The sequence below is a fragment of the Perca flavescens genome, chromosome 11 (genome assembly GCF_004354835.1).
Source record: "Perca flavescens isolate YP-PL-M2 chromosome 11, PFLA_1.0, whole genome shotgun sequence".
In the NCBI taxonomy this organism is placed as follows: domain Eukaryota; kingdom Metazoa; phylum Chordata; class Actinopteri; order Perciformes; family Percidae; genus Perca; species Perca flavescens.
In genome coordinates, this window is record NC_041341.1 from 28996564 (window position 1) to 29013438 (window position 16875).

The following is a 16875-nucleotide window of genomic DNA, read 5'->3' on the forward strand; positions in this document are numbered from 1 at the left end:
GCAGGTGCGTTTAGGGCGTGTCCAAATCCACTTTTGCTAGTTTGTCGGCAGAAAAAAGGGTCTGTGCGCCGGGCGCATGGTTCAAAAGGGTTTTACTTAGTGTCTCTATTAATTCATAGGTGTGTTTTGGGCGTAACATACTGTTACGACCCCGCCTCTGCAGTTCAAGGGTGTTTCCTCCTGCAGGCAGAGGAAGGTCGTTAGTGATTGGAGCCACCTGGGCTGCTTCTAACCATTCTTCTCTCTGCTCCTCCAGGTATGATCCTGTTTTGTTTGTTCCTTTATAGTTTTACTTAGTTTCCACTCATTTTCACACACACAGACTCGCTCAACCATGCACTTTACAGACACCTTAATTATGACATTCTCACACCTCATTCCTTTTTCTTTGTTTAAAGTTAATCATTTTGGTTTACAATAAAGTATCTTCTTGATTGGCCTATACTTGTTGTTGGTGTCCCCTCATTCTTTGCCACAGGCCATGAGCCGGTTTGTGACAAGTGGGGGCTCGTCCGGGATCCCCCACTTGTAGAGTGGTTAGAAGCAGCTTAAATACCCTGAGCCCAGGTGGCTCCAATCATTAACGACCCTCCTCTGCCTGCAGGAGGAACCACCCCTGCACTGCAGAGGCGAGGTCGTAACAATACAATAAACCAATCAGTGTCATCTCCCATTTCCTTTAAAAGCCAGGCGCATTTGTACCTTGGCACATTGCTATAATGATGGCGGATTTGCACCGTAATATTTTTATTTGTAATCTTTTGCATGTTTGCATGCTGCTGCGCTTCCCTGTGTGTGTGTGTGTAACAATCATAGTGTGCGCGCGCTGTGCAAAAGCCTAGGCACATTTTATTAATAAAATAACAATGATGGGTGCCGATGGCACAGTGGACATGACATATGCCTTTGGTGTTGGAGATCTGGGTTTGATTCCCACTGCGATACATCACCAATGTGTCCCTGAGCAAGACACTTAACCCCTAGTTGCTCCAGAGGTGTGCGACCTCCGACATATATATAGCAATTCTAAGTCACTTTGGATAAAAGTGTCAGCTAAATTACATGTAACAAATGACATGACATGTAACAATGATCTGCTGCGCTATTGACTTTAGACCAGGTTTTTGTTGGTCAATGGCGCGATCAATTCCCGCTGCCTCAAGATAGCAATACGCCAAGAATTCATCTGAACACACCTCGCAGTAAGACCAGCACACACCATGGGCGCAAAGATGGGCGCAGGTGCATTTGCTATTTAAATGACGTGGGCGCTGGACGGGAAATTGACAACTGTGCCGGTCTTAAACTAGCAAAGACACTTGAGTCGGGCCTTGCGCTGCGCTGCTCTGCGCTGGGTGCAAGATAGGGCCCTTGGTGTGTATGTGAATGTCATTTTTGATGCATATGTGGTTGGTTGTTGACTACTGTATAAAAAATATTTTGTGTGTGCTAATGATTTTGTACATCCAGGTGTGTATGTGTGTGTATTAATGGGGGGCAGAGTGGCAGCTCGGTCTTCCATCCTCTGAGCGAAGCAGAGGTGTTGTTGTAAGACCTAAGACCGACAAGGCTCTGTGCAACCTGACAGCCACTTGACAGACTCAGCTGAGCTGCAGCGGGACTGAAAACTGATGGATTAACAGGCTTATGTTTAGCCCTGATGTACAGTGACCTTGTTCAATTAGGAATATATTGCTCCACTCCCTATCACCCTCGAATGAAGAAATAGAGGTTCTAAAAAGTACGTTATCAGCCCAGCTGGGTATGTCCAACACGACTGAAAGCCTAATGAGACAGGGCCTCATACCTTCAAAAGGTGCAATTAATAAGAAAATTAGCTCACAGTTCCAACATGCCCCTGAACTGCTCTTTCACTCTATTGTATTCTATTGGAAAATATGGAAACACAATGGATTTGGAGTGTGGGCAAGTGCAATGCAGTGCTTCGACCTTGCAAAAACACAATTCGTTTTATCCACCTTTTTCGATTTCTCAGCTCTCAGAATGATTCTGCCACGTAGTTTATTTTTCAAAAGAATATCAAGACATGTCACACACACATGCATGGAATTAGTGGATTGTAAGGCAAGGGAATGAAGCCCTTCAACAAACTCTAAGTGTGACTCTCCATTGTATCCGTACTTTAACTGCTCAATTCTGTAAAATTCCCATTCAATAACAACAAGCTCTTACACCAAATGAGGGAATGTCTTCGTTAAGAATGGTGTTCCTCCACCAGTAGAGTTCAGAGACCTGGATAACGTATGTCACGGAGCATTGAATCTGTTGTGGAGGCTCATGGTGGATCAACACCTTACTCAGCCATTTTATGTTGGTTTCTCCCTTTGTCATCATCTGAATATTTTCCATTCCTCCTCTCTGCAGGTACCATTTGGGGCTTTAGGTAGGCTATGGTAGCAACACCTGAGAGACAGATCCTCTGCACAGAGTTTACATTTTTTCTGACTCAACGCTATCTGTCTAAAAAGGCCAGTGTAGATAAATAACCCCTTTCCCTCTTGCATCTATTCATCCAGCCTCCAACAACTAAATGCTACCTTCAGATCAAACATACTTTCACAGTGTCTTTTCGAGTGAAACCAGCCATTTAAATATCGACTATGATGAAAATAATACCATCTCTGACGTCGGACAGCAACAGAAACTAGATTTAGTTGTTGAATTTGCATCTTTGTAAAAATAAATCAAGTTTAGGGGGAATTTGTAAGAAAGTCAAACACAAAAAGAGATGGATGAAAACTGTAAATTAACAATGAAATACAGGAACTATTTTGCTTTAATGCAGGTGGAGAAGAGTAACCCAGATTGCATCACACCATATAGATTCATCATGAATCAAACATTGACTATACTGAGCAGGTTGTTTGGTACTCACATATACTCTCTGTGTGCAGAGTGCACAGCTGCTGCATTGCTGTAGCGCCAGAGGACAATGACTGATGACAGGACGTCCAGCGTGGCATCAAACTGTAGCAGGAACAGAAACCCAGCAACAGAGGAAAGGGTAGCAAGTTATTACAGTGGTTACATTTAACTTAATGCAATAGCTGAAAAAGGAAAGAAAGAGCATGTTTCAAAGAGCACATTGATAACTTGTTACAATTCTAACACTAATACAATACACACAGAATATTGTGTATATATATTTTTTTATTATGACATATGATATGTTGTGTTATACGATACTGTATCAATGCTGCTGAAACCACCACGCTCAAACGTATCAAATGGGTTGTGGCATATAAGTATCCCGATCTTATCTGCGTTGTTGAAAATAAAAATACAGCATGTAATTTTGCCAGCACGGTAAAGAAGATCTCAAATTAAAATCCTGTGTAGTAAAATATTTGTATTGTATATAATGTAACTTAAAAAGCATGTCATGATGTATTGAACTCGAACAAAATAAAGAGGCACTTGATATTCTGGGCACTTTAGTTGTGTAGAAATTAAAGCATGCAGTTCCTGTATGATTCACACCAGAGCAAGCATTCATCGAGACATCTCAAAATCTATTGCATGAGCAAGAGCCTGTTGATGTTTAATCGCCTCAGGGGAATCACGGTGATAAGCATTATCAACATGATATATGACTTTGTGCTGCATTAATCAGGTATACTCTCTCAAAGAAGACTAAAGAAAGTCTTATCTGCCCTGAAGCTTTATCATAAAATATGGCATGAGTATTATTTTATTGTTCAAGGCACATAATGTACCTGTAAACCTGTAAAAATGTCAACTTCCAACATCATAGCAGCTAAAGCTACAGTCCAGCTGCTGTGATCTCACCCCTTTGGGTTGGTCTTCTTACTTTATTAAAAAGCTCATAGATAGCCAAGTACTTGCTAATTAAAACCCACATTTTAATAAAGAGATAGCTAGCACTGCAGATTATGATTTATAATATTCTAATCACATTATGCTAATCACATTTGCCCTCACTGGCCTAGGGTGTGGAGGATTTAATTTTCACTTCAGTCTTAATAAATCTTATTTTTTAAACTAATTACAAGAAGTAATAAGTAGTAATATGAACTCTAGTTTCGCGGAAAGCCAGCAGACATGTTGAGCAAACAGGCATTCAACCTGAGCTCCATGCCCAGTCTCTCTTCTCTGCCCTGTTACCTTGGAGACAAAGGGACCAATAACACTTTGGTAACAAGATTCATTAATAAATCAATAGACTAAAGTTATGACTATTTGATCAATGCAAATGGAGGGGAGAAGGGAGGCGGAACTCACGGCAAATCCAAAGGCTGACGCGCTGTGTCTCATGAATGATACAGCTGTGGGGGGAAGAGCGAGAGAGAGAGAGAGAGAGAAAACAGTTAATACTGATTTAATGGTTTGTATTTTAGTAGTCAGCTTTATGCTGTAGTTATCTGACATTAGTGGTTTCAATACTTTAGCTGAATATAAGGTACTATATTAATGTCACATGTTCCCAGTTGCATTATTGATTACCTGCACACACATTGCATCATGTAGAACAAACGTAAGTGTGTCTCGTGTGAAGAGTTAATAATGCAAAATTAAAAGCAATTACATGATCAAACATTACAGGATTATTAAGTGTTTCTACTTATTTTTATAGCCCCACTGATAGAATAACAATCTAGAACATACATTAGATGAAATAAGAAGATCAAGAGAAAACAGTATCAGCACCAGTGTGTATACCAAACAAGCCAGATATACAAATATATAAAGTAGATATATAAAGTAGAACGTCGTGGATATAGACTATGTTGAAACAAACCCAATCCGGTAAACATAAATTTTCCTCGAAAACGTAATGGAGGATGCCGTTTAGAAGACCGGGTTGGAAGGTTTCCTGAATGGGATACAGGGTAGCGTACATTTATTGAAGCCCTTGTCTCAAACACCTGTGCTTATTTGCCCTTCTGACTGTCCTTGTGTTACTACTCCCCCCCGTGTGTTTTCAGGACAGTCTCGGGGGGACAGCATATCTGCAGTTAAATCACCATGGTAACAGGAGATTCGAAGCTAAGCTGGAAGTTTGAACTACAGAGCTTTCGTCATCCCTCTTTTTCTCAACTCTTCATTGTTTGCCTTTTGTCGCCTTCCCACTCTTTTCTCCTGGCCTCTCTTTTCCTCCAGGCCTCTCAGTTTCTGATTGCCTTTGACACATCTCTCTCTCTCTTTCTTTTCCTCCCTATATCTCAGTGTCTCTTGTCACGTCTTGTTGTCTTTTTATTCATTCTGGTTAGAGCTGACTGCCCACAGGCATGGAGTGACGTTGCATTTTGCCAGGCACTCATACATATTTAAACAGATAAGTTTTCATTGATTTTGCTGCTTACAGTATCACTAATGAAAAAAAAAATTAATGAAAAAGCAGCTGTAGTCTGAACTACAATCACAATAGAGAAAAGAAGGCTGAACAGGAGAAAAAAAAAGAAATAATGAGAAGGTGAAAGGAGGAATTAAAGAGTGAAAAGGAGAGGGCAGTCCCAGACAGACCTCTGATACCAGGCAGATGGCACTAGTCTAGGCTGGGTGTGTAACATGACTGTCCACACACACTCACACACATATGCTGTCCCCTCTGTCTCGCTCCGTCTTGGAGACTGTCACCCAGGGTCTCTCTTGCTTTTCTTACACAACCCCTTTCTTCATTGTCTTCTCTCTCACGTACACACACACACACACACACACACCCTCAGGAGCTCCACCATGCCTCAGACCCATCTGGAGAGTCCACAAATGGAGCCAAATTGAGAGTGTGACTGTTTTGACAATGAATTCAAAAAAACACACATGGTAAATCGGGCAGCTGGGAGAAGTTACTGCACCTAGGTCCCCAGGCTTGAACCCATGTTCTTTTATCACTTTGCTCAGTGTCAATCTTAGCTGGTCAGACTTACCAACATCATAGCAAGCAATGTAGTGCAACATTGTTATTTTCCTTGTGAAGGAAATTAGGACAGCTGATCAATAAAGTGAACCTGAGAGCTGAAATCACATACTAATAAACAGCTTATTAATTATGTCTATCAATACCACCAATGCACCGCAAGACTGTAAAGCATCTCCACTTGTTTGTTCTTTTACATGGGTGTCAGGGTTCCTGCCATTACTCCACTTACATTTCATTAAACTCAGCTCCCTGAAGAAGAACGATAACTTGCAGCAGATATTAGTGCCGTGTAACTGTAATATGTGTAACCAATGAGCTAATTATCATTTACAAGCTGTAACGACGCGTTTTATTCACATGGAGGTCGATTTTTCCCAAGAGAGAACAGTCCTTGTAAGAATACAAGGGATCGGAGTAAACCAGTCTCCTTGAAATCATTTCATCAGTTATTTCAAAATGGTTCTGATATGATTTGAGATATGTCACATATGCCAATGGAGACCACGGGGCCAGACAAGAAGTGTTAAAATATTTAGGAGGACTAACGATTTCAGGAGCATATTTCTTATAGATATTCTAAAAACAAATATGTTTCAGTTCTATAAAAAGGAAGAAAAAATGTTTAACTTCACTGTACTTTTGAAGTAATTCAGTTCCAATATTCTTGTCTTGCACAATTTGTGTTTTGCAGAGTTCATGTCGCAAAATAATAGTCCTGAAAACAACTGTAGCTTTTTACAACATTGGCGCACAGCCAAGGATCAAGAAACCACGGTATTTCATCACCAACTAATAGCATACAAGAAAGATTATCTGGATTGATTTGAGCTAATCATATTTGGTTAATCTGCTCTAGAGATCTGCCTTTGACAACCATAATCCCACCCTGGTGGTGGGTAGCTTTTAATGCTTAGTGCTTTGATCAGGGGCACTAGATCGCCTTCCATGTTCAGAATTCCCTACTTGTTAGTTGTGAGAGGAGTCAAGCTAGTACTTTCTTAAATTCAAAAAGGCATAATTTGTGGGGAAAAGGAAAAGATCTCTCTTTTCTCACTCTTTCCAAACTCTGAACACTATGAGATTTAAGGATGACGGGTGTGCGTCCAGTGATGTGCTAGGTTATGACCTCGATGATAATTAGCTCTTGGATCTAAAAGCCTCTGTGTGTGACCGACCGTCTACATTCCAAGAGAGTCTCTGATAAAGAGTTCAGAGTTGAACTGCTGGCTGAGAAGCACGGATCCATTAACTGTCACGGGTTTAGCCTAGTTTGATGGTTTTCATCCAGGTTAATGCACACCTCAAGAACACATACAACGCCAAGCTATGCCTAATTAAGAGATTTATTATGGGCAGAAATCATTTGGCTCCTAATTTTGAGTCAGTCAAATATTTATTTCCTTTACAGAAAGAAATTTCAATCTTCACATGGCTCAAAAATGACTAAACTTGTGACTACAGCGTGCCTTGGATCAGGAAAAAAAACCAACCCGTGTCATCCTTTTGAGACTATAAGGTCATGTTTAACATCTTCTCACAATAGGCTACTGTATATAATTAAAATGGATCATAATATCATACAGACTCAACATGACGAGGATATTAGTTGGAGTATGGTGATTTGTGCCAAAAATCAAATAGCTAATGCTGTTGTATATTCAGAAATAAGAATAATGACAACTATTTAAGCTGCATGTAGGACTAATTGCATGTATTCAGTGGAGAAGGGCAAATAATACAGAATAAACTAGTTGAAAATAGAAAATTACATATTTATATATTTATTATACATTTATTTATAATACATATTTTTTTTACAGCTTCTCCGGGGACAATCAGTCCACGTGAGTGTGAGCGTTTTCTCTGAATTTGTCATCGTTCGAGATGAGCCAGATCTGCGCAGAATCGATCACCGGCGATCGCCGCCCAGTGCATGCCGGTTAGATTTGTGTCCGACTTGATCCCGACTTGCTCTGACGTCATGCACACGTGGGCAACCGATAACCTCACGAGATCAAGGCGGCCGCAGTATTTAGAGCGTAGCGCCGCAGTTGCTCTCCACCGACTGCAAGACCCAGGTGGACCCAGGGAATGCTGGGAAACGCCGGCCTCTCAGCTGATCCAACAGCTGATTGGTTCAGAATCGACTCAACATGACGTTTTATATAAACATTTTATTAATTTTGATTTGGAGGGATTTTAACTGATTTGTCTGATTTAAAGGCTTATTCTGTACAGAACACATGTGTGGCTGATAGTTATGTTTAGAAGTCAGAAAGACTAAATCCGTTCAGATTACAGATCATCTACAGTCTGTTAATTAAAATCAGCAACAGATCGCATCTAGAGCATTCTGACAGCTACTCTGTCATAATCAAAACAACTGGAGACTGTGTACAAGCAGATATATGGGTCTGATAATATTTTATTAAAATCGGACCACAGTGTTTCGGTCACTTCCTGTTCAGCCTGAAGGCTGCTGGAAACGGCTGGAAAACTGTCCGACTTGAGAGCGGATTTTTGTCACCGCCCCTCGGCTGCTGCCGCCTGCTCTCGTGCGCTTTACAGGCGAGGCGCAGTTCATCTCGAACGAGCCTATTATATAATAAATGGCTTATCTGATCCTGTGCCTTCAACAGCAACGCAGTGAGTCAGGCGGAACGTTAATTAACACTTTCACCGAGGAAGCACTTGTGCACACATACACACAGCTATGTTTAATACGCATTTACTTACCGAAGAAACAGATGTCCTCTCTCGGTGTCTGTGCCATCTAAGTCATTAGTGAAAGCATTTAAGACCCCTCATCTTCATCACCTTGTCTGTCTGCCCTCATTTATACATGTAGTATTCAAAAAGTGTTTGTGTACTGTATGTGGTCATCGAGCCAAGGAGACAATTCTTCTCTTGACTCCATATCGGCTACTAATTTGAAAATGGTGCGTTTTTCTTTGCCTGGCAGTCATTCTTTCTTCCAGTTTCTGTTCTCAAGCTCATTTCGATGTGCCAGTCTGTGCGGTTACCGCCTGCCAGCAAATCGATGCCTCTCTCGGTGAGAGCAGCCACTGCTCGGTGTAACATCCTTTGGGTTGTTAGTTAATCAGGAAGGCGAGCGTGCGTGACCAGTGCTAACAAGACTGGGGAAACAGGAGAGAAGGTGGAGAGAGAGGTGGAAATGGAGTAGTAGGAGGCGGAAAGAAGAAGAGGGCAGTGGGAGACAAAGAAGATGGAAGAGGAAATACAAAAAAGGAGGGTATTCAAAAAGGAGGGGTAATGTGGGACGTGGAAACTGTAGATTTTAGTAGTCAAATGATTCTGGTGGAGCCCATGATCGTGTGCGTGAGTTTGTCAGATGAGAGTCTGCTAACAATTGGGTTGTAACACCAAAGAGGCATTTATGACAGGCCTCCGTTTGAAACGCCTGACTAAATCAATCTCTGTTATGGAGGTCAGCAACTGTTGTCCTGATAGTCTCGCATTGCCAGACCTTCCTCCACAGCGCTGCAGAGAAGGGTCTGGTTAGTCCACACAGCATTCAGGGATGGGAGAAAAATGTGCTCTGGTTCATTGGCATTTCTTTAAACCAATCACAATCGTCATGGACGGCGCACGGAGCAACGGTGCCTCTGCAAAATAGCCTCGGGAAGGAACTAGTTTTGGTGAAACGTGTGGAGGTTCAAAAGTTGTTTTAGTCGTGCAACAGAAAACTCAGATTAGACAGATAGTCTAGCTAGCCGTCTGGATTTACCCTGCAGAGATCTGAGGAGCAGTTCACCATAGTCCTCACAAATCCACCGGAGTTTAGAATTACAGCACAAAGAAAGCGGAAGGACACAAGGAATTTCCGACGCCACCGGACCAATCCCGGAAGTGGAAGGTTGTGGATATAGACTATCCTGATGATGTTGTATACAAGGCAAGCCACTGTAGTACATTAAACCAGATCTCCTCTCCAAGGTGCATGAGTCAAGAAGTTGATTTATCACATTGACTGGAATTTTAGAAAAGCTTTTACAGTAAAGAGTAAGAAGAGGAGACGCCGACTAGGAAGAGAGGAGACTGGAAAATGATGATTGTGTAATGATTTTGTTCTACCATTGTACTCTTCGTGCCTCTATCACTTTATGTTTAAGTGGGTGTTCATGTTATGGTTTATGTAGTGTATGCTGTGCAAGTTATTGTTAATTTCCTTTTATTTATATGGTATCTGCTTTGGCAATATAAGCAATGTCTTGTCATGCCAATAAAGCTCTTTAAATTGAAAAATCAAAGAAAAGGAAACACTGGAATATAGTGTAGGAGCCATTCCTTAAACATATATTTTGTTTGATTATTCATTATAATAATGTTTGTTCTGTTCTTCTTAAGTTGTGCCTTTCAAAAGTCATTAAATAGGAAGGTGACGTGAGTGGAGGTGTGGCTGACTGGGAGCACACAGCTTTTTGACCTTGTTGCAAACTGTTGCATGATCTGCTGCTTCTCTTTTTTTTTCGTACTTTAAAATATTCAGTCTGCCTTATAATTTATGTACCAGATAAAGGATCTGTTGTAATAAAGGAACATATATTTTTCAACTCTACTCTTGGATATTTTTGGGTTTATTGGGACAAACAAGCGTCAAAGAGTCCCCCAGTCAACACCAAGGTGACAAAGAACAAACAAGACAAAATAGTCACTACATATAGTGTGCTGTGTGTCTAAATAATGCGCTTCTTTGCCTTTGTTGTGTTGTAAAACACTAATCCTAACCCTTATAAGCCGATTACACACGCCAGTCTATGGTCGTCAAACATGAGGCCATTTTGTCTTACTATTCTGTTTATTTTTATTCTATTTCATGTTCCATATAGTCCAATTAGATGTCCTGCCAATACCTGCATAGCCATGGTTAGGACTCGGCAGCATTAAAACGCTAATTATCAGTGAGTTATGCAAGAACCGGGGATAGTGCCATCTCTCTCTCTCTCTCTCGCAGCAGGATCTGATCGGACATTAATTGCAATTACTGCTCTAGATCGGAACTAAAATGTTACTGAATCTATAAATGTGTTAAAGCTTTAGTGCGTACATTTTTTATATTAATGAACGTCTGTTACATGCAAGCCATTGCCAAATGAGTTGCTACAAAGCTAATTAAGACTATCAGCTCCACACAACTCTCTCCATTTCTCAGTATAGCTAGGTTCGGAAGATTGTGCCGTCTGGTGACTTTCCCACGCAGAAACTCAAGGGAAGATAATGACCTCTTCTGAAGAGTCCATGTTTTTTTTAATCCTTCAGGTCCTCCTTGGCTACTAGGCAACTGTGTGAAGGGGAGCGGGGGCGGTGCACAGTCACATAAGGCTTGCATCATGTGGACGCACCGACAGTTTTGTTGCCATAGAATTCCTCATGGAGGCGGCAGAAACTACGCACTATAGCTTTAAACGATAGCTGCCAAAATCCACACTGACTCATGCTTGTGTCTTTCTCCAATTGTCCGCTGACAGGTAGAGTAGATCCAGACGGACGATTTCCACTCTGGCTGCTTTCCACTCAATGACCCGTCAAAACACCCCTGCTGTTGACTGTATGAAAAAAATATAAAAAATACCATATCAAATCAGTGGAATCATTTGCAGCCAAACGGAAAAGTAATTACGTCCTCCTCTCTGTTCCTCCAGGGCAAGAGCTCAATTCAGGGTTGTGAAATTTAATTACATCAAAAGGAGCAAAGGAATAATCCGGGAGACGGGGAATTAGAAGGAGAGAGGTGAAGAAAGTGGCAGATGGACAGACAAACCGAGAGCGAGACAGGGAGGCAGTGTGAGTGAGAGGGGAAGCAGACAGACAAGAAGAGATGAAGAAAGTGAGAAAGAAAAAAAAAAAAAAAAAAAAAAAGACAGAAAGGAGACCAGAGAGAGGTTGCAGGAGCCACTCTCTGGCTGTCAATCAGTAAATCTCTGAGCCTCCAATCTCATCGAGGTGACTCATCTGTGTTAGTGCCCTGGAAAAAAAAGCTCCCAATGGACACATTTATTGAAGTTGAGGAAAACCACTTAACCGTCCCAGGATAAAGAAAGCAATTCAACGTGTTTGAAGTATAGTGGTGTGGTGCAAAAGCAGTTCATTATTTTGTTTTTGCGCTGTGGTGATGGCAGAGCTGTTATTTGCACAATGTAATAATTAGAAGGGTAATGGTAGGCAAAGGCAAAGGCGGGTAAGGAAAAGGCCAGGGAGAGGAATAAAAGAGCTGGACAGAAATGGGAAGAGGTTCAGAGTGTGGGGGAAGGAGCAGACAGTGAGGAGAAATTATGCATCGTTAAAGCAGGACTAAACAAGATTTTTATGCAAATACACCTGTCAGGGCTGAAATTGTGCAGCAGGGTTGGAATGGAAAAGAACATCCCATTGGCACAAATGTTGACGCTGTGCATCACAAGACTTTATATGAAATCCCTGCCAGACTCACTGCTATGTTTGACTTAAAATGTGCAAGGTGACCTAATGCAGCTTTAAACGTTTTGATCGGTGACTTCAAATGACTCTTATTGAATATGAAAACATAATGTAAAACTGTTACTGCACTCCCCTGTATGCACCTATTCTAAGTCGCTTTGGATAAAATTATCAGCTTAATAAATGTAATGTAATCTGAATACAAGAAACTTGAAATGTCTCCTAGACTGTCCGCATATACAACTGGTTTGCAACAGCATATACATTTTGAAAGAAACATTATTCCGGCCGTATTACATTTTCTAACATAATGAGGAAGTTTTGTTTATGAACGTATCGGGCAAGTTGCAAAAACTGACACTGAAAATCTGAGTAAAGTTTTCACTAACAAAATTATTCAACTTTTTTTGTGATTATGTTTGGCAACAAAAGCACTTTGGTTAAGTTGAAGGAAAGATTGTGGTCTGGAAAAAAAAAAAAAAAAAAGACCACAGTGACTTGAAACAAGAGATGTGATGTGCTTATTAACATTTAAATGAAAATCGTGAACTTTACCAAACCTTAACCAAAGTGATTTTGTTGCCTACAGGCGAGAGTCCTGCTTTGTACGCCCACAATCAACCACTCCCTGTGACTCTGTTGCGGTTCAGCCACTACGTTTTTGCACTACAACGTAATTAAGAAAACAATTTCATTATATTTAAATGTCATTTCTAGGAGACAAGGGTAAATACAGATATTGTCTGGACAAACCTATTACCAAATGCATGTGTGCTAAATTGCCGGTTGCCCTCCACTGGGGCAGGGAGTTAAAACAAAGGCCCTCAGGATGTTGCTTCCTCATCAATTAGTGCCTCTAAATGGGCATGCACTCGCCCTGACACACACACACACACACACACACACACACACACACACACTATTGCAAACGCACATCTGTCCATGCAAATACTATGGCATAACCCCCCACCCCCCTTGCCTCCTCAGCAGACACATCAGAGATGGCTGCGGCCGTTTGCTGCAAAATATTGTGTTTAATAATTCAGGACCTACTGCTCAGCACGGCTCAGCTCTACACCGCATTGTGGCTGAGCTCACCCTGCGGAAAACCCTACTGGGATGCTTCCTCTCTCCATTCCTCCTTCCTCCTCTTTAACCTCCCTTCTTTTCTGTCCTCCTTTCCCCTCTCCGTCCCCCTGTGGATGGCCCACTTGGTCCCTTAAAAAAAGAGAACTCATTCCCTTGTTTCGGTCCTCTGCTGCAGTTGTCTTCATCCTCCCATCCGTCTCCTTCCTTCATCCCACTTCTGTTTTACCGTTAATCATCCTCTCTTTGCTCTTTCCTACCCCTCCCTATCTATTTCCATCCCTTTCATTTTTGCTCTTTTATCCGTCTTCTCCATTTCAGCCCCTCTCTCATCTCCTTTCCTACATTAACACTCCTGTATTCCTAAACCTCCCTGGCTGTGGTACCTACCTCCTGGGCTCCCTCTCCCCTCACAGTAGCCCTGCAGTATTGATCTGTAGCAGGGCAGAAGTGCAGTGGATGGGCACAGCGAGGGAGGTGCTATCTGCATGCGGCTTGGCACTGGGGTTTGTGTGGAGATTAAGCTAGGACAAGCACGCGGCTGACTGAACTAATGCTTCCTAGACACCTGTAGGTTTTAAAGAGCTTCATTCTGGAAACGTTTTACCAGCTTAACAAAAGTCCAGTGGTGTTTAAGGATTTTCCAAAAAAGGAGTAGTCTATCCTGCTCCAATATCAACAGAGAAGTGTCATTGTTTGCATTGTAAACTGGACACGTACAGTATGCGTTGGGTGAAGTGATAATAAGATACAAGACTTTCAACATAACGCTTCAGAATTGGGCAAGAATTATAGTTCAGCAAAACCCAACAGAGTCATACATGACATTTCCACTGACTATTCATTTTCTGTTAATGTCCTCACAGCAGGGAGAAGGATGCAGTTAGCTGAAGGACATCTTGTGGCAACAAATGTGACAGTATTACGAGGGAATTCATTAGCAGCACACAAAATATCCTTGCAAGGTCTCCGCCGCTGTGGTCGTGCTCCGCTACATCACTGCGACAGCCAGAGCTGTACTTCAGTGGAGCGCAGATTTTAGTTTCTCTCAGAATTTGATGAGTGGATCGTGTGACCGGATGATTAATCTAAAAGATAATCTTACATAAATGACTGTGGTTTATTGTAGCTGGTTTGAGTAGTAGTTTACACACACTAGGATCCAGGCTTTTAGTTCAATGGCAGAACAAAGAAAGGCAGTGGCTTCATACATCAAGAGTTTTAATTGTCCTACTAAATGTTCTATCTAAATAATCCCAAAATATAAAGCTAAAATACCCTCGGCAGGGCTGTGCATTGTCTTAGCTGCACAAAATAGAAGTCTTCTGGTTACAATATAACAAACATCTAATTGAATCCCTGTGGAACATACTCTAATTCTACTCCATGTGCAAATGCAATGTGCAGTTATGGCTTCAACAATATCATAGAAGAATTAGTTGGTTCAATTTGATTTGTATAGACACCATTCAATTGGGAAATGTAACTTCCAAGTTGAAGTAAAGAAAAGCTGACACGAAGACTCATTCTTAATACTAAGACTTCTCAGATCTCAGAACACCTGCAGCAGTCATCCTAAATGATGCAATTTCATTGAGGAAGATTTTCTACCTAAATCACGGCATGACATTTTGTTTGAAATCATGCTTTTTATTCCAAGACAAAAGGCTTTCAAATACTTATAAAAAATTTTCTCTACCCATTCCAAATCAGTGTGTCAATGTGCTTCAAAAGATACAATCTCTCACTAAAAGTCACTTGTTAGAGCCCAGGCCTCTGCAAACACTGAGCTAGTTTCCAACTGGCAAAACTGCACCTTACAGATTGGTTCTTTTCTTATTGTTTGTGTTTTTGATGCCAATTTGACCATTCTTTGCTGCAGCTGGACCACGTGAGGGCAGTAATTGTGGAAACTCTCTAAATCTAACCAAATGGTCCTTGGAAAAAGAGTTACATGACAGCTAGATGAATGAGAAGCTGTAGAGGGGCTCAGAATCACTCTGAGTTTGAGCATCTAATCTTAAAACTGAGCAGATTCTGCTGATGCGGACTGTGTGATGATGGCATTTAAAGCTTCAGAAATTAAGTAGAATTGGAGTGAAGATTGTTTTGTCAACTAGCCTAGCACTTAATTTGTGTCACTGTTTTTGCAGCAGGCCACACTACTAGCTGAATCAGACTCCAAACTTGTCCACACCAGATTCATAGCTATACAGTATAGCAGCCCTTCAGCAGCACACTATCAGCAGTCTTCCATCTGTTTGCAGTGGATCTGTCATGCAGCGAGAGATGTTTGGGACTGTTCACAGTAGTTAAAGCATTGAAAACTAGGTTTACAAGGGTTGCAATTAGGTGCGTACACGTCTGAGTAAAGTGAAAGTTTCTGGTTTAGATCACAGACCGTTAATATTAATGGACAAAGCATCCGGTTTGGCAAAGTGCTGCAAATGTGTTAGTGCCTTAAACCTGCATTCTATCTGAATTCCAGCAGGGGGCGACACGTGCGGTTGCAAAAGGAGGTCTGTTTCTGTGGAAGTCTATGAGAAAGTGAACCACTTCTCACTTGATTTATTACCTCAGTAAACCTTTTCATAAAGAGTTTATGGTCTCAATCGCTAGTTTGAAGTCTTCTGCAACACCGAATGATGTTCATTTTTTTTTTAATTATAGTCTCGATTTTAAAATCGACGATAAAGCAGGGGGTGTTATAGGGCATGGCCATTATGTGATTGACCGTTCGCGGCCTGTCTTATATGTAATATAACTATGGGACAAAGATATATTTAAAACCTAGCGAAGCTAAATCTTACCTCGAATTATGTAGGCTAATTTCAGCAGCAGTTGCATCCAGATCACCAGTGAAAGTGTGTAACGTAGAGTGTAAGCAGTGTTGCCAACTCTCAGCTAACGTCACAGACAGATGGCGCCCAGCAGTCTATGGGTGACGTCACACATGCTCTGTCCACTAATATTAACAGTCTATGGTTTAGACAAATGAATTGATTGGAATGTCTGGTGTAGACATTGTGTTACTATACTCTCTTTTACTACTTATTTATGCTTTTAGTTGCATCGGGCATTATTATCTAACTAATAAACATTAGGTGAAAATCCTTCTCATTGACTGCAGCTGAATTCTGTTTACCTTTTCACCCCCCCCCCCCCGGCTGGCAGGAGCATTGCAAAAAAAATCTCCCCACTGTTTATGGTTTACCTAATTTATGTGCTTTGATATTTCAAGACTTCCAGCATTTACTGGCTGGAACACAGTGAGCAATAATTAGCAGAAATCATGCAGATTCATTATTCCAAAGTAGACAGCTGCTGCGGTTAACTCTGACCAGTACGAAGTGTTTAAGCAGTTTCAATGAGGTGTGGGTGGAACTACTGCTGCCTAACTGTTCTGACCTGTCAGCACCGGATTGGCTACTGACACGCAAACTACAGAT

At 41.4% G+C, this 16875-nt stretch overlaps 1 protein-coding gene across 2 annotated transcripts in view; it reads right to left on the minus strand.

The window, feature by feature from the left end:
- Window positions 1–16875, minus strand: part of tmem163a (transmembrane protein 163a) — a 64023-nt gene that overhangs the window by 12901 nt on the left and 34247 nt on the right. For both annotated transcript variants that reach the window (XM_028591316.1, XM_028591317.1), the window contains exons 3-4: window positions 4264–4307; window positions 2897–2988 (exon numbers count right to left, since the gene is read on the minus strand). In XM_028591316.1, coding sequence (XP_028447117.1) covers window positions 2897–2988; window positions 4264–4307 — 136 coding nt within the window. The remainder of the gene's footprint in view (window positions 1–2896; window positions 2989–4263; window positions 4308–16875) is intronic.